Genomic DNA, 25,202 nt, shown 5'->3' on the forward strand with positions numbered 1-25,202 from the left:
CTTGAATACTAGATCGTGGATATCGGTGTTCTTTGGTGGTTGGGTTTCAATTAACCACACATCTCAGGTATGGTCGAACTGAGAATGTTCAAGACTACACTTCATTCACACTCATACATATCATCCTCATTCATCATCTGAAGTATTATCTGAACGGTAGTTACCGGAGGCTAAACAGGAAAAAGAAAAAAAGTAAACCACCAAATAACACCGGTATCCACGGATCTAGTATTCAAATCCGAATAAAAGCATCTACTTAGGATTTGAATCTGAGAAGAGTATTATTTTATTTATCGAAAGTTTTCCACGTAATTTTTACTTCTTTCTTAAAGAATAACTTTATGTTACATTTATTATTACACTATAAGAATACAATAATAAACGATAATGGTGAAAAAATGAAAAAAATATGTATAATAAAAAAATATTTATGAAAGTGGAGTAAATGTTCTTTGAAAAAACTTTTCAATTAAGTTCAGAAAAAAAATTTCAACAGTCCACCAGAAAAAAATAAATAAATAAAAAAGTTATCAAAATCAGTAATAAATATGGGAAAATTAAGGAATACCTAAAAAAACACTATTTTCTTTGAATTCGTTAAAATATTACATGTAAGTGGACCCCAAGCCTTTAATTTTCAAAGGTATTAAAACAAATAAATAACCCAACAGTACAAATTTAATAATATATAGGAAAATATATTACGTTTAATATAATAAAATAGATTAATAAATTCAGGATAAAAAAGTTATTTTCAGAAAATAGACTTTAAGAGTCAAAATATTAGTTTATTTATAATAATTAAAATGATAATATTACCCGTAGGTATTTCAAAATTAATAATTGAGATAACTTATACGTTACATTTTTGGTTGATACTAGATAGAAGACGTTAATACTATTAAATGTTATGTGCTTTACTCATATCCTACGTGCGGTACAACTAACAATGAACACTTTCAACCGCAGACTGATACGGATAGCTACATTGGCTATAATTATTTTAAATTAACAAAACAAGGAACGTTTAATGTTTATAAAATATTAAATAAATATCAACAGAAATTGTTACACAATATAATTAAAATATATCTTAACAATTAAAAGGAATTTATTATCATTGTTACATTCTAGCCCCACAGTCGTTACGTATGTTATTTTTAAATTTCATAATTTTCTTTGTGTTATAAAAAAATAATATTAAATTATATTTATTTTTATTTTTTGATGAGCAAACAATCCAGTAGGTGAGTTATTATACCCCGAAATTCATGTTTAATAAAATGCCACATTTTAGATGAACTACTGACAACATAATTTCTATTATTAATTTAAAAAAAAAAATTAGAAAAGTATTTTTGATTTTCCCACCTACGCCAATCGTGTCATACAATACCTTACACAAGCTTTTCTTTGCAAAATCAAACATTAAGAGTCTGACATTTTTTTAAATTAATTGAATAATTTTTTTAAAATTAATTTAAAAAAAATTATTAAAACATATCGAAAAATTAAAATATAACTTTTATGAAAGTAATGAAAAAAAAAATTGCTTCTCATTTTGGGCCCGGAATATAATATAGGTGCCAAAACTATTTTAATTTTAGTAGCCCTTAAGTGATGAAGGAAAATAAAAAAATATATTTTTTTAATAAAATAAAAATAAATATTATAAAAAACCTAAAAAAAGAAATATAGTTTTTATAGGTGAGAACAAATTTAAAGAAAAAATTAAAAAAGTATTCTATGTAAATTAAGCTTAACAAATCTACTTAAGTAAAGTTTTCTCAAAATCTAACACCCCCTTCAATAAGGCTAAAATAAGAAACGTAAACTTTTAAAAACTTCTTCAGGTGTATAATTTTAGTTACAGGTGTATAATTTTTTTTTAAATTGTAGACATTTCTTGATAGCTTGATATGAAGTACAAACTCTCAAAAAATTAATAATAAAAAAAAAATTAACCGAAGGGAGATAGAATAAAAGAATAAAAATCGTATTCATCAATTTTAAGAAGTGGGAGTTGATTTTTTGTTTTTTTTTATATTTATGTATGTATGCAATGTAACACATTTTCTCTAAAATGCGTCTGAAAAAAACGAAATTGGGTTTTTCGCGATATCCCCACCCTCTTAAGGAATTAAATTACTCATGAAACACGCCCGATTATAGAGTGATACAGCAGCAAGGAACATTGTCCAGGTTTTGCGATGTGTAGGGAGAAATATTGAAATGCCCATCATTCTTGCGTTCCGTTCTTAAGGAATTTTTTTTAAATTTCTCCACTCACACAATATATTATATATACATATATACAGAGTAATTGTTGATGATGGACTCAATTCAGTAACTCTGTATCTCGTGAACTATATATTCTACCTGACTGATCTACGTAGTAATTCAATGAGTAGGTCCGACAGTTTCGAATAACATCGCTAGAGCTCATATAGTTACTTAACCGACCGCTAGAGGGATTGCGCCGCCATTACGTGTCAGTTGTGAGTAAGATGGTTACAATGCAACGCAAGGTTATTTGTAATTTTAAATACGGCAAATCTCAGTCGGCAACAGCAGTGTAGCGTGCGTTTCATCTCCGATTTAACATTGAACCTTCAACAAGGGAGAGCATATGTTGTTTGTTTCACTAGTTTGAATAAACAGGGTGTCTGTGAAGGTAAGAGCACGGACTGATCGCGTGTGGCAGAGGAGAACGTGAAACGAATTGAAGAACGTTTTGTACGAAGCCCAGGAAAATCAACCCATAACGGGCAAAGAACTTTAAATACTTGAACCAACTGTGTGGCGCGCTTTGAGGTGTCGTTTACTTTTCAAGCCATATTGCCTACAACTTTTACAGGCTCTTCGCGGAAGTGACAAACCAAAGCGTGTTGAATTTTGTGATCAAATGCTTGAAAACATGGAGAATGACACTTTTATTTGTTTTAATTTTTAGTGATAAAGCGACCTTCCATCTCAGTGGTAAAGTAAATAGACATAATGTTCGTATATGGGGTCTACAAAATCTCCATGACACTCAGCCACATGAGAAAGACTCCTTCAAGATTAATGTATTTTGCGTCCTATCGTAAACAGAGATTTATGGACCTTTTTGCAGAACACGTTTACTGGTATAATGTACCAGGAAATGCTAGAAAACTGAAGAAGATTATAAGAACTAAATGAAGATTCACAAGACTTCATCATTCGACAGACGGAGCTCCGTCCCACTGACACTTAGATGTTTGACGCTATCTGAACGAATCTCTACCTCAACGATTGATAGGAACATCGGAAAATGAAGACCTGGCTCTTCATTTCCGGCCTCCAAGATCACCTAATCTAAGATAACCTAAAGAAAGATGCAGTACACTTTCTTTTAATCTGATACAGCTTATTGTTGACAATTGTGAATCGCTCGTTTTACCAAATGATGCTTCAGTAAGTATACATAACAAGAATGAATAAAATACCTGATGAAGGCCAGCTGAGAATAAGCTTCTTCATCGGTTCTTACATAGCCTAAAATTATTTTGTAGTTATTAACACGAAAAAACTACAATACGCATGTTAGTAACCACAATTAGCTTCTAAAAATATAAAAAGACACATGAATGTCTATAATTATTAATTTTTAGTAAATTTATACGTATGGTGTGCTTGAACAGCACTAGTTGAAACTCAGTACACTAGAATGTAGTGGAATTTATCTCCGAATTTATGAAGATAAATGAGTATGGAAAACGAATAAATAATAATTATATTTATTACCTTTGTGAGGAAGATTGAATACATAAAAAATATGACCTATCACAAAGGAACATCTAACGGTATCATCCCGTTTAGACCTACCAATCCAAGTAACTACGTCCGGGTTCAACTGGCAATGAAGTTCGTTTAAGTCCAGTCGTAATATAGATATATAAAATAATAACGTAACGATAGGGGTCAGATGCAAGAAAAAATATATCCCACAACAAATGAATTGTTATGTGGAATCCCCGCACAATTATCATTTCATGATTGGAAAATGGTCAAAAAAACAGGCATATAAAGGGTCCGCCACGGGAAACGGACGTTTTACAAATTAACGACACTCCACTATTTTAAGGTTAAAAAATAATTTGGCAGAAATAAGTTTCTGAGAATATGCAGTTTGACATACCTATGTACGAAAAATAATATCGTTAAGATGGTGTCCATTTTCACGCTTACAAATGTGGAGACGCTCTCTGAAGTTAGCCTCCACTCTCTCCAATAGTTGACGATTTATCTGAGCGATGTACGGCCAATGTACGAGGTTTGCTTTCATACACGAAAGACTTTAAATGCCCCCACAAGAAAAAATCACACATCGAAAGGTCTAGTGAGCGAGGGGGCCAATGCAGATCACCGAATCAGAGGATAACGCGATTAGGGAACATTTGTCCAACAGCAGCCATCGACACCCGGGCAGTATGGGCCGTAGCTCCATCCTGTTGAAAATAAACATCTGGCAGATTGATTCGTCGTCGTCTCAGCTCAGTTTTCAAGAATGTTTTCACCATATTTACGTAACGATCAGCTGTTACAGTTACAGTGTTCCCGTTTTCCTAAAAAAAGTAGGGCCCCACGATACGAAATTTTCCGACGCCGCACCACACCGTAACTTTGGGGCTGTGTAATGGTAATTCATGTAAAGTGCGAGGATTTTCACAGGCCCAGTATCGGAAGTTTTGACGATTTACAACACCATTGAGATGAAAATGAGCCTCGTCGCTCATTATCAAAATCGCATTGGGCTCATCTACCAAAATTTGGAGCATCGCTTCAGCAAAAGCTGCACGTTGTTGGTAGTCGCCCCCTGTTACCTTGTGCACAACTGACATTTTATAAGGGTGAAAACCTAAATCTCGGTGTAGAATTCGCCGCACTGAACTATTGGTTATTCGTAGTGCTGCAGAATGCCTACAAACTGAACACGTTCCACGTTCTCCGGAGTTCGAACTGTGCGACGTGGTCCCGGTGGCTGCCTTTTCATTAGACTACCTCCACTACGAAGGGCATTAACCCATCGCAAAATGGTGTTCCGGCTCGATATATCTCCATGCCGAGGAACGTTAAACCTTCGACGAAAGAGACGTTGAACTTCCGTAATTGATTCGCCGCTCCGCACAAAACTGTCATACACGAAAACGCGATGCTCTACATTCTAAAGAGGCGTGATGGCAGCTAAACAATAAACAAGCATAAACTGCAAGGTCAGACGAGTGACGCGCCGGCCTTGGCTCCCCTCTCCAACTCCTACCGGATGCGTAATACCAACTTAAAAAACGTCCGTTTCCCGTGGCGGACCCTTTATTTAGGAGTTAAATAAAGATCGTGGATACCGGTGTTCTTTGGTGGTTGGGTTTCAATTAACCACACATCTCAGGAGTGGTCGAACTGAGAATGTACAAGACTACACTTCATTTACACTCATACATATCATCCTCATTCATCCTCTGAAGAATTATCTAAACGGTAGTTACCGGAGGCTAAACAGGAAAAAAAGGAGTTAAATAACTTTTATAAATGATTCCCTTTACGGAACGCTAGTCTAGATGCTTTTGTTTTACGTTCTTACGATAATCTCCTGTAAAGTTTACGTAACGGATATTTGTTACGTATACTTCACTGGAGATAATCAGATAATGAAGATATTATCAAACATGGTAATAAAATGTTAACTTGTTTTTGGAAGAAATTTTTTAAATATTACAGGAATGTTTGATTAATGCGGTTAACCCAAAATATTCAGAAAATCTTGCATTATTATAGAATAATAATTATTTACACCAATCGCGTTATCCGACTATATTTACTGATGAATTTTAATTCTCAAAAAAAAAATTTAATCTATGCAACTCCATTTTACAAAAATTCATTTTCATTTTTAAAATTCAACATTTTTGGTCGATTTAAAACAATTCCTTTAGCGCATAATTGCAACTAATAGTTTTAGAACTATTTCCCTTAAAAAGTTTATTTTTTAATTTTTATTGATTTACAAAGAGGTAGACCTAACGCTATGTAGTGAGACTATTATCACATTACCGATTTGTGATTTAATATAAACTGCAATGATATATTCAATATATTTCATTTTGACAAACAAAATTAATTATTATTGTTTTATTTATTTATTTTTTGACTGATTAATTCAATAATTACATTACAAGGTAATAAATATTTTAAAACTGCTAAAAAATAATATAATAAACAATTGTTTGTTATCAAACAGTTCATTATAAGGCACGTAAAAATCTACGATACGTGTCAGATTAGTTATGGTTAAAAATCTGTCGGGTGTCAACAAAATTTATACATTATAATTAGATTTATTACAAAAATAAATAAAACTAACTTTTCCTCATCTGTAATACATGAGAAGTTGATAAATAATTCGGTTCCGTATGCTTTCATTCATAAAAAAAATTCTAGAGAAAAGATTTTAGCTTTATTTATTAAATTTTCCGTTAAATATAATCTTACAAATAAAAATATCAGGTTTTATAGCTATTTAACATCTATTAACTCTGTTAAAAAATGAATCACAAATAGAAACAAAAATAACTCTTACAGTTTTTCCCAGCAATTGTTCAATATGAGCACCTTTAGTTACGCGGCAAGCTTCCACCAATAGGAAGTTCGCATCATGTTTTAACCAGCATTTTGGAGTAATAGAAGCGACATCTGCTTCAATCATGTGCTTTAAAAACTTACACAAGATCCTTTATAAAACCCCTAAGGAAAAAATCACAGGTCAGATCAGGGGATCTCGGAGGCCAAAGAAATCAAGCTCTGTCATCGGGACCATGCGGATCGATCCAGCGGTTCGAGAAAACGTCTTTTAATCGATCCCGTACACAGTTATGACAGTGAGAAGGCGCATCATTTTCAAACAAAATTCTCTGGCCAATTTTGAAGCTGAGGAAAGAACCGTGTACGCAGAAAATCCAAATAAGCAACTCCTCTTGTTACGGTTGCTTCAGCGAAAAAGAACTGCGCGTAAACTTGCCGTCGGTATATTGCAGAGAAAACATTTAAGTTTGGGAAGTATCTTTCGCATTATAAGAGTTCATAGGGATTTTCTAAAGGATCCAGATAAAGGACATTATACATTCATATCTAGGGAGACAAGATAAAATCTTCCACAAAGATGAAATGTTGACTCATAACTTAAGCGAATACGGTCATAAAGGTTTGATCGTACCCAGATGAAAGTCTTCTACAAAATTGTAAAATTATTACTTATTCAATGGCAATAAAATTAAATCTAATTTTCACTATAATCTCCCGCTGTATTTAGGTACATGTCATATCTTTTTGTGAGAGATCTTATTCCAGAAGTAAAGCATTGTTCATCTCTGTGTCTTAGTAATTCTTGTATCAAATTTTGACCAGCTAATACTTGACGAACTCTATACTACGTAAACACTCTTTGAGAAGACAATACAACAAACTCCCCCGATTTCCGTGGTAGCGTCTAGGCCTTTCATACGGATATCCGGGTTCGAATCCCAGTCAGACATGGAATTTTTCATACGCTATAAAATTTCCATTTCCATATCCCACGCACAAACTTCAAGCTTATGTGGCGATATCACCAAGAAAAAAAAACCCTGATAATGTGAGATCGGGATTCCAAGGCTGATATGACAACACTTCTCGAGCCGACTTTTGAGTAGCTTCCCATGTCTTTTGAGCGGTATGGGGGGGCAGGCATTATCATTCAGAAGAATTACGCTTTTCATAAGAGAAACACGACAAAACCCTCCTTCTTATTGCGGGTTTCAATTTATTTTATAGCGCACGTCACAATAAAATTTAGCGTTTATTGTAAATTTTTCTTACAAATTTCAATAAATTGGACCTTTGTAATCAAAAAAAGACCGTTAGCATCACTTCTTCTAACTGACAAAAACATTTTAAATCTTTTTCTGGAGGGAGATGTTTCCATTCTGCACACTGATCTTCTAATTCCGGCTCAAAATCCACGTTTCATTACAAGTTATTATGTGATCTAAAAAGGCATTACGTTCCGCTAAAAACCATCGTTTAAATTCCGTACAGCTATGAATTAGGGTGTATTTGTGACTTTAGGTGGACCGTGTCCAAGTTCACCTCGAACTCGTTTTCCGATAATTCAACTTATCATGAATAATAGTGCTGATACTCGCATTACAAATTTCAGCGATTTTCCAAGTTTTTAAGCGTCTGCCCTGGCAAAATTTTGAAACTCGCTGACACTTGTTCTGCACGATTTAAACTGTTCGATCCACTTATAAAACTTAGCTTCTACGGTGAGAGCCTTGATATGCGGGTACACACCGACTTATCAGCATGTACAGTGTCATATCAAGGCAGACTTGTTGGTGTGTGCTGTGACAGAGTACCTCCGGCTCGGGGTCTTAGCCTATACGGGTTGCAAGGTTGCTGCTCCCGACGCACGTTGGGTGGGTTGTTGATAGCCCAAACCGCGAACCATAAAGACAGCCCACACTATATGATCTTTCTTTCTTTTTCCTGTTTAGCCTCCGGTAACTACCGTTTAGAAAATTCTTCAGAGGATGAATGAGGATGATATGTATTAGTGTAAATGAAGTGTAGATTCTTGTACATTCTCAGTACGACCAATCCTGAGATGTGTGGTTAATTGAAACTCAACCACCAAAGAACACCGGTATCCACGATCTAGCATTCAAATCCATGTTAAAATAACTGGCTTTATTAGGACTTGAACGCTGGAACTCTCGGCTTCCAAATCAGCTGATTTGGGAAGACGCGTTCACCACTAGACCAACCCGGTGGGTCACACTATATGATCTAAATTTGACTTATTAGACTTATATTTGTATACCGTACTGTTTTAACATTTGCAAATTAATTTCGGGCGGGTTTACACCTTCAGAAAGTGAAAATATTATAACAGGACTCTATTTTTTCACGGTACACGTTTCATGTAGATTCGACATTTTGAAATAAACAAAATAGGTTATAATAATGGAAATATTTTTCCAACAGAAATGTCAAACAGTTTCAGTTTATTCTATTGAATAGTTTTTCCGCTATTTCTATTTGTCTCTTTAATTATTAAAGGACAGGCGTACAATAAAGGAATGAATTTAAGAATGATTGGTGAGTAAATTTGTACAATACTTACTAGTTAAACAGACCGCAAATATGAAACTCTTTTTGCTAAAAAGTCCTTTTATAAAATTTAAATGCATGAATGAAGCAATAGAAAATTTACTTTAACGAAAAATTATAAGAAAAAAAAAATTTTTTTGTTGTTAAGATAAGAATTACTATTATCTTTTCTTCAATGATCACTGTCCTTTCTATGTTGAGGACCTTTCGTAGCTTCATTCTTTTATAACTTGTTGACGCGTTTCGGAACCACTGCAATGTCAAAACTTATTGTAATGGTTTTTTTAAAGTATATGTTAATGTTTACATATCGTTTAGTCAACGTCTCTCCCTATATTTCAGAAAATATACAGAAAAGAAACCATCAACACCATAGCTTACAATTCGAATCACCCAATGGAGCATAAATTAACGGCGTTTAGATACATGATAGATAGAATACATAAATTACCATTAAAGAAAACCAGTACATATAAGTAATTAAACATTATTTTTCAAATAGCAGAAAATAACGGGTATAAAAAAGAAATGAGCAGAAAAATGAATAATAATAGAAATAAATTAAATGAAATTAAAATAACAAACGATAACAAAACCTTCCGAACGACAAAATATTCCGGAACTAGTCCCCCGTTCGGATCTCCGGGTGGGGACTACTAAGGAGGGGGTCACCAGAAAATTAAAAAACATTCTACGAGTCGGAGCGTGGAATGTTAGAAATTTAAAAAAGGTTGGTAGGCTGGAAAATTTAAAAAAAGAAATGGATAGGATAAATGTGGATGTAGTAGGAATTAGTGAGGTTCGTTGGGAAGAGGAAGGCGACTTTTGGTCAGGTGATTTTAGAATGATAAACTCACCTTCAAATAATGGGCAGGTAGGAGTAGGTTTCATAATCAACAAGAAGATAGGGAAGAGAGTAGAATATTTCAAAACGCATAGCGATAGAATCATTGTAATAAGGATAAAATCAAAACCTAAACCGACAACGATTGTTAACGTCTATATGCCTACAAGCGCCCATGATGATGATGAGGTAGAGTGTGTATACGAAGAGATTGATGAAGCAATTAAACACGTAAAAGGAGATGAAAATTTAATAATAATTGGAGATTGGAATGCAAGCATTGGAAAAGGCAAGGAAGGAAATGTAGTGGGTGAATACGGGCTGGGCAAAAGGAATGAAAGAGGGGGCCAACTTATAGAGTTTTGCACGAAGTATAATTTAGTAATTGCCAACACCCAATTTAAAAATCATAATAGAAGAATATACACTTGGAAAAAGCCAGGCGATACTGCAAGGTATCAGATAGATTATATCATGGTTAAGCAAAGATTTAGGAATCAACTCGTTGACTGCAAAACTTACCCTGGAGCAGACATTGATAGCGACCATAATTTGGTGATAATGAAATGTAAATTGGGATTTAAAGACCTGAAGAAAAGGTGTCAGATGAATCGGTGGAATTTAGAGAAGCTTGAGGAAGAGGAGGTAAAGAAGATTTTTGAGGAGGACATCGCAAGAGGTCTGAGTAAAAAAGATAAGGTAGAAAATGTAGAAGAAGAATGGGAGAATGATAAAAAGGAAATTATTATTAGCAAAAGCGAACTTAGGCGGAACAAAGAGAACTGGTAGAAAACCTTGGGTTTCAGACGATATATTGCAGCTGATGGATGAACGTAGAAAATATAAGAATGCTAGTGATGAAGAAAGTAAAAGGAACTATCGGCAATTAAGAAATGCTATAAACAGGAAGTGCAAACTAGCGAAAGAGAAGTGGATTAAAGAAAAGTGTTGAGAAGTGGAAAGAGAAATGAACATTGGTAAAATAGACAGAGCATACAGGAAAGTTAAGGAAAATTTTGGGGTACATAAATTAAAATCTAATAATGTGTTAAACAAAGATGGTACACCATTATGTAATACGAAAGGTAAAGTCGATAGATGGGTGGAATATATTGAACAGTTATACGGAGGAAATGAATTAGAAAATGGTGTTATAGAGGAAGAAGAGGAAGTTGAGGAGGATGAAATGGGAGAAACAATACTGAGATCTGAATTTAAGAGAGCATTAAAAGATTTAAATGGCAGAAAGGCTCCTGGAATAGACAGAATACCTGTAGAAGTACTGCGCAGTGCAGGTGAGGAAGCGATTGATAGATTATACAAGCAGGTGTGTAATATTTATGAAAAAGGGAAAGTTCTGTCAGACTTCAAAAAAAGTGTTATAGTCATGATACCAAAGAAAGCAGGGGCAGATAAATGTGAAGAATACAGAACAATTATTTTAACTAGTCATGCATCAAAAATCTTAACTAGAATTTTATACAGAAGAATTGAGAGGAGAGTGGAAGAAGTGTTAGGAGAAGACCAATTTGGTTTCAGAAAAAGTATAGGGACAAGGGAAGCAATTTTAGGCCTCAGATTAATAGTAGAAGAAAGATTAAAGAAAAACAAACCAACATACTTGGCGTTTATAGACCTAGAAAATGCATTCGATAACGTAGACTGGAATAATATGTTCAGCATTTAAAAAAAATTAGGGTTCAAATACAGAGATAGAAGAACAATCGCTAACATGTACAGGAACCAACAATTTCAGTCAGCAACAGTAACAATCGAAGAACATAAGAAAGAAGCCGTAATAAGAAAGGGAGTCCTACAAGGATGTTCCCTATCACCGTTACTTTTTAATCTTTACATGGAACTTGCATTTAATGATGTTAAAGAACAATTTAGATTCGGAGTAACAGTACAAGGTGAAAAGATAAAGATGCTACGATTTGCTGATGATATAGCAATTCTAGCCGAGAGTAAAAAGGATTTAGAAGAAACAATGAACGGCATAGATGAAGTCCTACGCAAGAACTATCGTATGAAAATAAACAAGAACAAAACAAATGTAATGAAATGTAGTAGAAATAACAAAGATGGACCACTGAATGTGAAAATAGGAGAAGAAAAGATTATGGAGGTAGAAGAATTTTGTTATTTGGGAAGTAGAATAACTAAAGATGGACGAAGCAGGAGCGATATAAAATGCCGAATAGCACAAGAGAAATGAGCCTTCAGTCAGAAATATAATTTGTTAACATCAAAAATTAATTTAAATGTCAGGAAAAAATGTTTGAAAGTATATGTTTGGAGTGTCGCTTTATATGGAAGTGAAGCTTGGACAATCGGAGTATCTGAGAAGAAAAGATTAGAAGCTTCTGAAATGTGGTGCTATAGGAGAATGTTAAAAATCAGATGGGTGGATAAAGTGACAAACGAAGAGGTATTGCGGCAAATAGATGAAGAAAGAAGCATTTGGAAAAATATAGTTAAAAGAAGAGACAGACTTATAGGCCACATACTAAGGCATCCTGGAATAGTCGCTTTAATATTGGAAGGACAGGTAGAAGGAAAAAATTGTGTAGGCAGGCCACGTTTGGAATATGTAAAACAAATTGTTAGGAATGTATGATGTAGGGGGGTATACTGAAATGAAACGACTAGCACTACATAGGGAATCTTGGAGAGCTGCATCAAACCAGTCAAATGACTGAAGATAAAAAAAAAAAAACCTTTAAATGAAGTAAATTAAAATTTACTGGAAAAGAGATTTATCCAATTAAACAATTTTTTAGTAAATATAACACAAACATGGTTATAAATACAAATAATTCAGTAAAAAAAATTTTAATAGTAACATAGAAGAAAAAATATATACAGTATTAATATATACAAAATAAAATGTAAATACAATACAACATATATTGGACAAACGTGAAGAAAATTAAGATTTAACGAACTCGTGAGATCTTGTAAAAAAAAAAAATGTTTCTAATAATGCAACGCATTTAGTAAAAAAAGGACATACCCCAATGAAAATGAAAAATCAATGAAACTAATTCACAAATGTGTTAAAGGAAGAAGAATGAACATTTAAAAAATCTAGAAATATTTAAATTAAAAAGTAAGGATAAAACGATCTTAAAAAACAGATAAAGAATCAACCGGATATCCTTTTCAAAAACCTCAATTTATTGCAAATAGATAAATAAAATTAGAAGATAAGTATAACAATTAATAAGAAATAAACAAGAAGAAGGCCAGATAAGGCATGACGTCAAATACAGGAAGGAGCGTTGACTAAACGCTATATAAAGATTAACAAAATTTTAAAAATATCAGTTCAGTAACCTTTGACAATGGAGTGGTTCCGAAACGCTCAAGTGATAAAAAAATGAATCTAAGAAAGGTAGATAGTACTAGACATAGAAAAATATAAAAGAATTGAATTAATTTATGATTATGCTGAACAAGAAAAATGAAAATCCATGATTTGAGGCAAAGAAAAGAAATAAAAGATTTCTGATACAGGAAAATTACATTACTATTATTATTATTATTATTATTTTACTGTTACAACATAATATTATCTCTACCAATGAACAATGAGAAATCGCATGCCGTTAAATTTCACAAAAATAAAACATATCCCGTTGTCCCGTAAGACTAATATTGCTTGCTTTAATTGTACAATAAATTTTCTTCCTATTACTACTGTAAACTCCGTCACCGATCTAGGCATACTCCTTGACTCCAAGCTGTACTTTTCTATTATCGCGCAGACATGATTATGAGCAGAGAGGAGAGAAATCTTGGTCTGTTGAAATGGATTGCGAGACCTTTTGTTGATCCTCGCACTTACGTCTTACTCTTCAAGTCACTTGTTCGAAACCAGCTTGAATATTCCACCTAAACCTGGCATTTTTGAAGAGACTATACATCGAATCCATTTAGAACAACTTTCTATCTTGGCTTTCTCACAAATTTAAACTTCAGCATCTTGACAAACGACAGCTTAATTCACTTCATAATTTACCATCTCTTGTATGTCGAAGAGAATACTTTGATTTATTGTTTTTCCATAAAGCATTACACGGGTGTAATACCACGGAAAACGAAATATAGCTACGAATACTCGGACACAATATTAAAAACTTTTGTCCTCTTGTGTACTCTACTTTGAAAGTATATGTTTGGAGTGTCGCTTTATATGGAAGTGAAACTTGGACGATCGAAGTATCTGAGAAGAAAAAATTAGAAGCTTTTGAAATGCGGTGCTATAGGAGAATGTTAAAAATCAGACGGGTGGATAAAGTGACAAACGAAGAGGTATTGCGGCAAATAGATGAAGAAAGAAGCGTTTGGAAAAATATAGTTAAAAGAAGAGGCAGACTTATAGGCCACATACTAAGGCATCCTGGAATAGTCGCTTTAATATTGGAAGGACAGGTAGAAGGGAGGCCACGTTTGAAATATGTAATACAAATTGTTAGGGATGTAGGATGTAGAAGTTATACTGAAATGAAAAGACTAGTACTAGATAGAAAATCTTGGAGAGCTGCATCAAACCAGTCAAATGACTGAAGACAAAAAAAAAGTGTACTATACGCAAGTTAATTCACCCATAGAAAGATGCAAATTAACTGCTGTAAACAAATACGATAAAATAGACTTTTTCCAACCGAGGAAGAATTTTGTTTTTGTTTTTGAACCGAGAAAGTTATAACTCCGGTATGATAAACGATATTAAAAACATATAAAGCTATCAAACTGGATTATTACAGACCTTCTTCTGCTTGTTCGTAGTTAAGTTATGTAAATTAAAACCATTTTATATTAATAAAAAAATAAATACTTTATTAATAAAAACAGTTAATATTGTATGATAGTGATATAAATTTCTTTTGTGATTATTTTTACCTGTACATATATTTATATATTGATAGTGTTGTATAATTACCAGCAATTATAGTTAAATTATAATACAAATGTAATTGGATGAAGGAGATAAGATGTAAACGTGAAAATGTGATGTACTACTTCTTAGATATAAATAAAATCATGATTAAAGTTATCACTCAATAATTACCTTAATAAAATCTCTAATTATTATTTTTGTTGTTTTTGAATTTATACTTTTTATTAAATTTTATTTTTTAAATTTGTTTTCTGAATTATGTGTATTTTTAAATAATTGTACATGTTTATCCGTAATTTTTTATATATGCAAAGACTAATATAATAATAATAAATTGTGTAACATAATTAATACACCAGTGCCCTGAGGTAGATAATCCCCACGTCCGGAACACAACATCTATGTTCCACGTCCAGGGCGGCAACAGCTGTACCTTTGTACATCACATATAGCTGGCTAACGGGGTTCCGAGTAAATTCCTCGGTTATGCCTTGTTAAGTTTGACCTGGTTCCAACTTCAGGTCACTAAACGGACTGGATTTTTGGCTACCTGCAGGAAATGGAATAACAAACGATTTTGGAAATGGATTCATACCACTCTTAGAGCTGGCGATGTGGCGGCCAGGGTCAATGTTATTGCAGGTGTAACGGAGACCCTTCCGTTGTCCACATGCCCCCCTGCGATGGCAAGCATGTAGCAATGGTGCCCATGTATGTCGGTGCATGGGAGCTCTGAAAGCTTCGGTAGTAGGAGCCTGGAGTCAGTGCAGAGACTGCGCATCCGCTCTCTGCCAGGACATATGCCGGTTCCACCGGAGTACCGGATAGGACCTCCAAGGTTAGTAGCCCTGGAGTGGGGGTGTACCCCGGCGGCTAGCCTTGCTACAGAAGGGATCAACTGTTCATGAACATTGAACATTTAAACGTGGCAGAGGGTGCACGTAAACACCCTCGTTTAGAAACCTCCGATTCGCCGCAAGCGAAGAGGAAAAAAGTAAAGAATCTGATAGGATAATGAAAGATGCTGATAGGATCAGTAAAGAATTAAAGAAAAGTCTATTTGGCTATAGCGCACCAAAGCCAAGATGTTTAATTATTACAAGGGAGAATGGAAACTTTCAAAAAGTTAGTCCATTCCTTATCGCAAGAGAAGTTACAAATTGTGCTGGTGGTCCTGTCAAGGATATTCGTAAAACTTTTAATGGATTGCATGTCAAAACCATCAACGACATGCAAAGCCAGAAAGTTTTGGCGTTGAAGAAGATCGGTGAATTTGCGGTTTCTGTCCAACCGCATAGCACACTGAACTCATCCAGAGGAGTTGTTGTTTGTCGCGATCTTCTTAATTGTACAGAAGAAGAAATTGTACAAGAAATGTCGAGTCAGGGAGTAACTCAATGTCGCAGACTTACTATGAGAAGAAATGGTGAGATTCTTCCTTCGGCCTCGCATGTTTTGACATTTAATAGGCCGAATCTTCCTGAAAAGGTACGAGCTGGCATCCATCGGCTTGATGTACGAGCTTTCATCCCGCAGCCGATGAGATGTTTTAAGTGTCAACGATTCGGACACACAGCAGCAAGATGTGAAGCGCAGGAAATATGTATATGTGGAGAGAAAACACATGAGGGTTACCCATGTAAAGACCCTCCAACCTGCGTTAACTGTAAAGGGCATCACAATTGTCGTTCAAGAAACTGCCCTACATATAAATTAGAAACAGCAATTCAGGAAGTTAAAACGCTTCAGAAGGTAAGCTATCCTGAAGCAAAGAAGATTGTTAATAAGCGTACACCACGACCATCGACTTCTTATGCAGAAGCAGCGGCTGCCCCTTCCACATCAAAAATTAGTGTGGAGCAGTTGCTTAACACGATGGCACCAAGTCTTGCGACGATGATTGAAAGAATCATTGATTCAAAGATTGAGTCGACTCATCAGAGAAAACAAGGTAAAGATGAGAAGGCTCATCCCCGGACTGACGCCGTTGACATGAGAGACACACCAGCGCCGTTTAAAAAACCAGCTAAATCTGCGATTGTAAAGTCACCAACTTGTGTAAGAATTAAAAATCTTGATTTATCTGACAAAGAGAAACAGATCGCTCCGTCGTGTAGTCACAAATCCAAAGAAATTGTGACAAGAAAACCTGAATCTGCGGAAACAGAGGTGCAAGTTATTATAGAAAAAGCACCAGGCGCAGATGAAATAAAACCTGTACCAATAGAGCCTCCCAAAGCGCAAAGACCAGCTTCGGTGAGAGCATCTATTTCAGCCGGACCCAGTACTGCAGTAGAGATAGAGTCCGGCTCATCCGCCGCGGAGACATCATCGCACATTAATTTAGATTCTTTAGCAAAGATGCTAACAGCGCCGGCGAAAGTTTCATCAACTGACGTCAGCCGAAAACGTCACTGGCATCCGAAATAGAGGAAGACGATGCCATGTCTGAGGCATCAGATACGCTGTCATCAGAGGTTGAGGCCGTCAGAAGAATGGAGAAACGTAAAAAAGGATGGCCGAAAGGAAAGCCTAGAAAGTAATTTTATTGGATCAGAAGTTATAAGAAAAGTAAAATTATGATCATTTTTTTTTGACACATGAAAATGTGAAATTTTTGAACCCTTTTTTTATTTTTTTTTGAAGTGGGTTGGGGCTAATGACCAAAGTAGTCGATGCCCCTAAAAACCTCAAAAAAAAAAAAAAAAAAAAAAAAATACACCAGTTATTACTATTATTTTTATGAATTGTATTTAATATTAATCTAAAATGTATGATTATAAAAATTATATTCCGAATTGTATATATTTTTAATTTTGTGTTTTTAATTTATATCTAAATTGTTAATTTATATTTATCGTATATGTTTTTATGTACTATTGTGTAACACAAAGGCTTTAGGTAGCTGTCCTAATGCACAAAAAATACAAATAAATAAATAATAATAATAATATTATTATTATTATACATCAAGAGTTTAACAAACTGTAGATAATATTGCTTAACATTTAGAAATATTGCTCATTACATTTTATTCACGATGAATCTATTTTTACAAGAAACGGAATAAAAAATTTTAAGTTGAAATTTTTTCAAATCTATGTTTATATGAACTTTCTTTTTTATTTTCACCAGTACAAAATTTCCTGAAAGTTTTTTAAACTCTTCGTGAATCATTCTGTATATTTCACCACATGACTGTTATTAATAATGAATACGTTAAATTAAAATTCCCCTTTTTTTTATATATTTTGCTTATCGTGGTTTGATTTCAATTATTTATAAACTGAAATAACTATTACTAAAAAAAAGAAAGAAATTATTATAAAGCGGAATTTTAATTTTCAAATTCATTACTCGCAAAACACGAATTTTTTTAATTTCCTCATAATCAAGTAAACTGCATTAAACTTACAGCATATTGAGCAATATAAAATAATTGTAAAATTTATTATTTTAATTACACCCTTCAACAAAACTTACACCGAACAAAACGTAGGTAGAAAATGAAAATATAATTATGAATGCTCTTTATAATGAAGATTTTTAATTAGGTATGATAATTCCGATTAGTTAGCGATAAGACTAATTAACACAGTAATGTTTTGAGTATTTAAATAATAAAATCAGTAATTATTTCAATTATTTATTATTTAAATAATCAAAATATTACTGTCAATTAGTCGAGGTTAGCGAGCGAAGCAAACGTAGGTTAAGTTTGGTTGATTTATAATTATAATTATAAGCGATAATGTTTATATTTTTAATATGTAAAATATGTTTATGATCCCGTAACTTTGAAGTATTTTCAAAGTTACAGGATCATTGGTTATGGTCGACGAGCTAATACGTAAGTACCAAACACGTTTAGTAAAAAAAATAAATTGCTATTACTGAACATCGAAATAAAATGCATGCTGTCTTAATTGCTTTGAAAAATTGAACGATTAGGTATCTCATGTTAAGCCTTTGGAGGTCTATCCAACCTATGCGCCCAAACGCATAGGTTGGATAGAAATAGAGCACTTATTCAATATTTAATTTGCCCAGCGCAGAGCCTTGATAGTATGCAATGTTGTTTTTAAAAAAATCTCCTATGAGGTTTTACTGTGTTGGGAAAGGCTCTCCAAATAGATTTAGTGGTGAAAGTTCCGACGACCATGTGGAAATCGCGAAGAGGTAGGGATGCCGAAGTATTTGGGATGCGGCTTCGAGCAGGGCCAGTATCGGAGAGGAACGGTGATCGCAGTGCACCGGATCTAAATCTCGAAGAGTTGCCCATCTCCCGCCTGCGGAAGAGGCTTCAGAGCCTCGCGATGGAAGTATGGCAGTAAAAATGGCACACCACGACTAAGGGACGGTCCTTGTATAAATTTATACAGGACTTGGGGAGAATGGTACGCCTCAAGTTCATTTCTAAGGGCAACGGGAGACCCAGGTGCTCACCATCTATGTTAATTTGAAACAATATATGCATACGTTCCGTCTGGAAACTGATGAGCTGTGTGTCTGCGGGCAGATCAAATCCAACAAAGATATGATGTTCGACTGCCCCGCTCTTATGGGGGAGGGGGCAGATCTAGGGCCACCCTGGAACTTAGAGGTCATGGGGAAAATTGGCCACTCACAAGCGGCGAGTCAATTGTCGGATCGTGTGGGAGTTCCTTGATGCAGTTGCGATGATCAACCGGCATCGGTAGATTACCTAAGGGAATGACTCTTACCGCGTTAGTGTGGGAAGCTACCTTTGAAACATGGTCGGCCATCGACCGATAGCTCCAAGCGGCTATAAATGGTGGACAGGCATCTGCTGGCATTCAGCGACCTAGGCGTGGCAGCGAATTGCTGTCCTTAGAATTAAGTTGACGATGTAAATTCTACATTTATGATTGTTCTGTATTGTAGTATAGACGGGGTGTGCCTACCCGATATTGTTTAATATATGACAAGTGGACGGCTGAATGGTGTATTGTATCATTCTTATACCGTTCGCGCTATTAGGTTAGCTGTGGAGCTAATTAGAAGACTGGTTGCACAAACTGTTCCGAGGCACAGTGGCCCTTTGTGGCACAGACATTCGGTCTTCTGTTTTACGGTGACCGAATGGGGTGGTGGCGGTAGTAGCCAGTAAACCAAACAGCCTTTGGAGGTTTTGCAAAAGACTAATAGTAATAAAAGAACTGTAAATCCTGTGATATGCTTGATGCATAAGTTATGTATATATAGGGAGGACGCTTTCTGGAGGAGTTTCTGTGACAAAGGATTTAAAACAAGGTTGTAGTCTTTCCGCAACACTTTTTAAAAATTTATCCTCAACATTTACTGGAAAAATGAAGTAGAATATGCTAATTTTTATTGAAATTAAATTGGATGACCGATTCGCTAATAATTTACTTTTTGCTGATATTCAAGTCAACGTTATACCACATCCTTGTGGATTGTATCTGTTACGCTGCATTGCGTAGGAATTTTAAACTAGGGGCTAAAATCCGAAATATCTTAGACAACAATGTATCGATGTTATCGAATGCCCTACGATTTTTTAAGGCCGTGCATCTGGATTCAAAAGTTTAATTATTTATATATTTTTTCGTCTATCTGTGACATTTGGCATATGCCAAATGATAATTTTATTTCTTTAAGTTACATTTTTAATGTTATATTTCAATGTGGTTTTATATTCTTTTCGTATACGTCATAGGCGTTTTCCATCTACCCTGTGTTTTTACATTACTGTTGTTTAGATAATAAGTTAATTTTTTACTATTTATTTATTTATTACATAATTATCGTGTTCGGGCGCGGATGACGTCACTTCATTGTGCACCCGTGGGAAAAAAGATCATGGTGGATTAAAAAAAAAGTGTATTTTTTTATCACGATTAATAAAAAAATAAAAATGATGAGTGATTAAGGCCAATTTTGACAAAAGAGAAAATACTACAGTAAATACTAAATACTACTATCTATAATATCATTAAATATGGGAATTCGATTTCAGGTTTTGGAAAATGGTTTATCACCAGACGACAAAGATTCAAAATCGAAAAAAGTTAATAAATAGTATTAAAAAAAAAAAAATAGGAAAAAGGAACAGTTATCATTGGCGGTATAAACTCAATTTTGTGAGAAAAAAAATGAAAGACTTCTCTTTAAAGTATTCTTGAGAGCTGCATAATGTATGCTGCTGAGATGTAGATACTCATGAATACAAAATTCAGTCGATGCGTGCAATAATTCGTGCCATAATTGTTGAATTTGGAATACCGAGAACCCTCATGCCATTCGGGAAACACAACGTGATAGTCCGAAAATTAACTTTTGAAGTCACTACGTCATTCTTCTTCGCCGAGCCAAAGGATACTAGCGTTAGTTACTTAAAAATATCACTGGGGTATATAGTACCGCAAATTGAACATCGATAACCCATGTTTATCATCACACTGGGGTTTACACGTTAGGGACAACATGAACAATTTCCCCAACGTTGGATTGGCCTCGATGAGGTCCCCAGACGTTATGCCACTGATTTCTTTCGTGTAAGCATCGAAGGTTATTATCAATGAACTGAAAAGAAGAATCGAAGGTGTATTTAATGGAATAACTCTATATATTCTTCGTAATGTACGGCATTATACTGAATATCGTCTAAACATTTTACACGCCACAATAGGTGCTCATGTGGATCTTTTTTGAAGTTAATAAATGTTGTAAACAAAACTATTTGAAATGCCCTGTTCAATAATAAAAAATGCACGTAAGTACATCGCTTTGTCAATTTTTTATTACTACCTGAAATGCACTGAATAAATTATGATTACTCTGTACTTTTTATCTATAATCAGGTTAAGTCACGAAGGTAGGAATCGATTTTGAATGTGGGAAGTCGAAGACTGAGTACCTCCTATAACCATTGACTTATTTGAGAATATGTTAGATATGACATCTAACATACACATAAAGATTTTACACTCAAACGTAATTTTTTTGTGAGAATACGCTGTATTTTATGAGAATTAAATTAATATTCGTTGTTATGATACAAGTTTTTTTATTTAAATTCCAAATTTTGATGACTGTGCCTAAAAATAAAACAAATTAATAAATTTAGAAATTGTCATGAAGAAAGTGCACTATTTGTAAAATATTAGCTGACTAAGACAGACAGTAAAATATATTATGACAATAATATATACTCATGTAAACATTTGAACATTTTTTTAATAAATGAAAAATTAATAACAAGAATTAAAACTTCAATAATTAATAATATCTATGATATACGAGTACAATACTACAGATTTTAAAATAGAATTACTTCACGTGATTTTAAGTAAAAACAGTAAGTAATAAAAAAATATCCGTATTGATATTTTGTCAGTCATTTGTTAATTAAAATACAACATAGAAATTAGATAAAACAAAAGAAAAAAAGCGAAAATGATGTAATTACTTTAATTATATTAAGATACCGAAGAAAAATTGTTAAAAGGTTTACTAATTTATTTAAATTAAAATTAATAGCTTACTAATTAGTATAATCAATTTTACATCTTATTTTATCTAAATTATTATACAATTGAGTTATGAATTATTGAAAAGGCAAATAAAAAATATTCTCTAACAAACATACATTCACTCATTTTATATTTATTAATTAAATTGCAATTAAATGCTATAATATATAAGTGATAATTTATTGTTATTAATGCATTTAATTTTAAATTTAACTGAACCATGTTAAACTTCAAACTACTTCCTGCTTTAAAGATTCTAGAGTAATAATCTTAAAAGTAATTCTTATTTTTCACGTATTATTGTAAATACTGCGCTTTAAAATAACATTTTCAACCACTCACACACACGTACATTTTATATATACACGCGTTTATATGATATTTTCAATAAAGTATTTATTTAAGGATATAAAGAACCGACTACAATAAGTTTTATTTCGTACGTAAATCTTTTCTTAGTCCGCTTAATTCTTCCAAGCTCGGTCCGTAGCAATTTTGGGCTTTAATATTTTTTATATACTATGTAATTTTTTATGGAAATTTGTAAGTCTGCCTTTTTGGCATTCCGTGTAGAATATCTATTTGTTATTCTGCCGTTTCTATATTTTCTCCCAAGAGGGCGTGATCGTCTGCAAAGGCCAGACAATCAACGTTCAGATTCTTCCTCGTATATCCCAATTTGACTTGCTTCAGGCCTTTATCTTGGCAAGGTTTCCTCCACTCTCTTATGACTTTTTTAAAGATTATATTAATGAAAAGAAAAGAAAATCCGTTCTCCTGAATTACTCCTATCTTGATTCCAAAAGGACGGGATATTTCCCCTTTAAATTTACTCTTGAACTTTGTGACCGTGACAATCTGGTTGATGAGGTTTATTAGTTTTGAGTCTGTTCTAAATTCTTTAAAAATGTTAAACGATGTTTACCGGTCAGCTGAATCATAGGCCTTTTTAAAATATACAAAGGTGATCACTATTCTTTTGTTCGCCAAGCTGTACGTCCTGATGACTGTTTTCACGCTAAAAATCTGTTCTGTACTATATCTCCCTTTCTTAAATCCACCTTGATACTCTCGAATTTGTGAATCAGCTACCTTTTTATTTATTGTATATTTTTTAACACGATTTATTTTTACATTCTTCCTAGGCATATTAGTTGTGCAAACGAACCCAAAAAAAATAATAATAATTTGGGAGCAATGTTGGAGGTAGAGGAGCCAATAAAAGTTTAGAATAAGTTATTGTTTTTTAATAAACCAATAACTTATTAAACTTTTTTCGATTATTTAATCTTTTAACGTAATATTAATAATTTATAACATTACAACAAAATTTCATCATAATTCAAACCCACTCCCAAAAATGAAATCTTAGATAATTTTTTTCTCTTTGTACATTTTTCTTTGGGATTTTTTTTGGCTTCTTCCATTTAACGTAGTAGATAAATCAAGAAATTTTCTTGGGAGGCGATTTTGCGGACGGGGAACATAGAAGAGTAAAAAAATTATCGAATATTTTCATTTTTAAAACTTTTTTCATGTATCATTTATGTATCTTACCAATAAATAAGAATAAATAACTAATGCCAGGAAATTATAACCTCTGTGTTGTTAGCTATTTACAATTATATTTTAAAACTAAAATTGTAAAACTTCTACAAAGTAGTAAAAAAATAAATAAAATAATAAAATAAAAACAGGAAAACATGTTTTAAAAAAATAAAATCGTAAAAAATTCGGCGAAATTTTTAAATAAAAGAGCCTTAAAAATAGATTATATTCTTGTTCAATTTTTTCGTATTCAAAATACTCTTTTTAATAACGCTAATATTCACCAAAATTATTTTTTATAAACGCTGAGATCGAAAAGACTAAAAGAAAAGTCCGGAATTTTTTAAAATTTGGAAGCCAAAATATCAATCGGGATTTTTTTATTGATTATCATGTTTACCAAAATAAGATTTAAACATCAAAATTCCCAAATTTCGAATAAAAAAACATTTTGATTTTAGAGTTTCCTTACCTTATGAGGGAAATTTAGAAAAAAATATTCATAAAGAAGTGGCCTCTAAAAAAAATTAAAGAGAATTGTTTTAAAATATTTAAAAAATGAGATATAACTTGTATGAAAGTAATGTAACAAATAGATTCTCATTTAGGGTTCGGAATATAATATGGGTGCCAAAGCAGCTTTAAATTTAGTATTTGTTTAAATGATGAAGGAAAATACAAAAAAATTGTCATAATAAAAATTAAAAAAGTTAGAATCGAAAAACAAAAACAAAAATATTGAATATATATTTTTTAGAGATGGGGAATATATTTTAAGAAAGTTTTTTCTAAAAATATTCATATAGGTTAAGCTTAATAAATTTGCTTCAGTAAAGTTTTCTCTAAATTTAACAGCCCCTTCAATAAAGACTAAAATAAGAAAAACAGAATTTTCAAAAACCATTCGCATTCAGTTCCCGGGTCTATAGTTTTTTAAAAATGTAAATATTTCTTGATAGCTCTATATATGAAGAATAAACTTTCAAAAAATTATTGAAAATATTAAACAGAAAGAAGACAGAACAAAAGTACAAAACATATACATTTTAATTTTAATAGATGGAGGTCGATATTATGAAATATCGACCTATTTTTATCGACTAAATATTTGTATATGAATTATACTAACAAATTTCCTCTAAAATGCCTTTCTAAAGAAAATCGAAATTAGCTTTTTCCGATATCCCTCCACCCGCTAAACAAATTTTGAAAAATATCA

The 25,202-nt window shown here is 33.2% G+C and overlaps 1 protein-coding gene across 2 annotated transcripts in view; it reads right to left on the reverse strand.

The window, feature by feature from the left end:
* Positions 1 to 25,202, reverse strand: part of LOC142328185 (facilitated trehalose transporter Tret1-like) — a 105,620-nt gene that overhangs the window by 60,173 nt on the left and 20,245 nt on the right. The window contains exon 1 of one of the 2 annotated variants that reach the window (XM_075371750.1): positions 865 to 962. The exons of the other annotated variant lie outside the window; for it this stretch is intronic. Within the exon in view, the coding sequence (XP_075227865.1) occupies positions 865 to 866 (2 nt within the window). The 5' untranslated portion in view covers positions 867 to 962. Of the gene's footprint in view, positions 1 to 864; positions 963 to 25,202 lie in introns of those variants that run through there. 2 annotated transcript variants of the gene reach the window in all.

The sequence above is a fragment of the Lycorma delicatula genome, chromosome 7 (assembly GCF_047948215.1).
Source record: "Lycorma delicatula isolate Av1 chromosome 7, ASM4794821v1, whole genome shotgun sequence".
Classification (NCBI taxonomy): domain Eukaryota; kingdom Metazoa; phylum Arthropoda; class Insecta; order Hemiptera; family Fulgoridae; genus Lycorma; species Lycorma delicatula.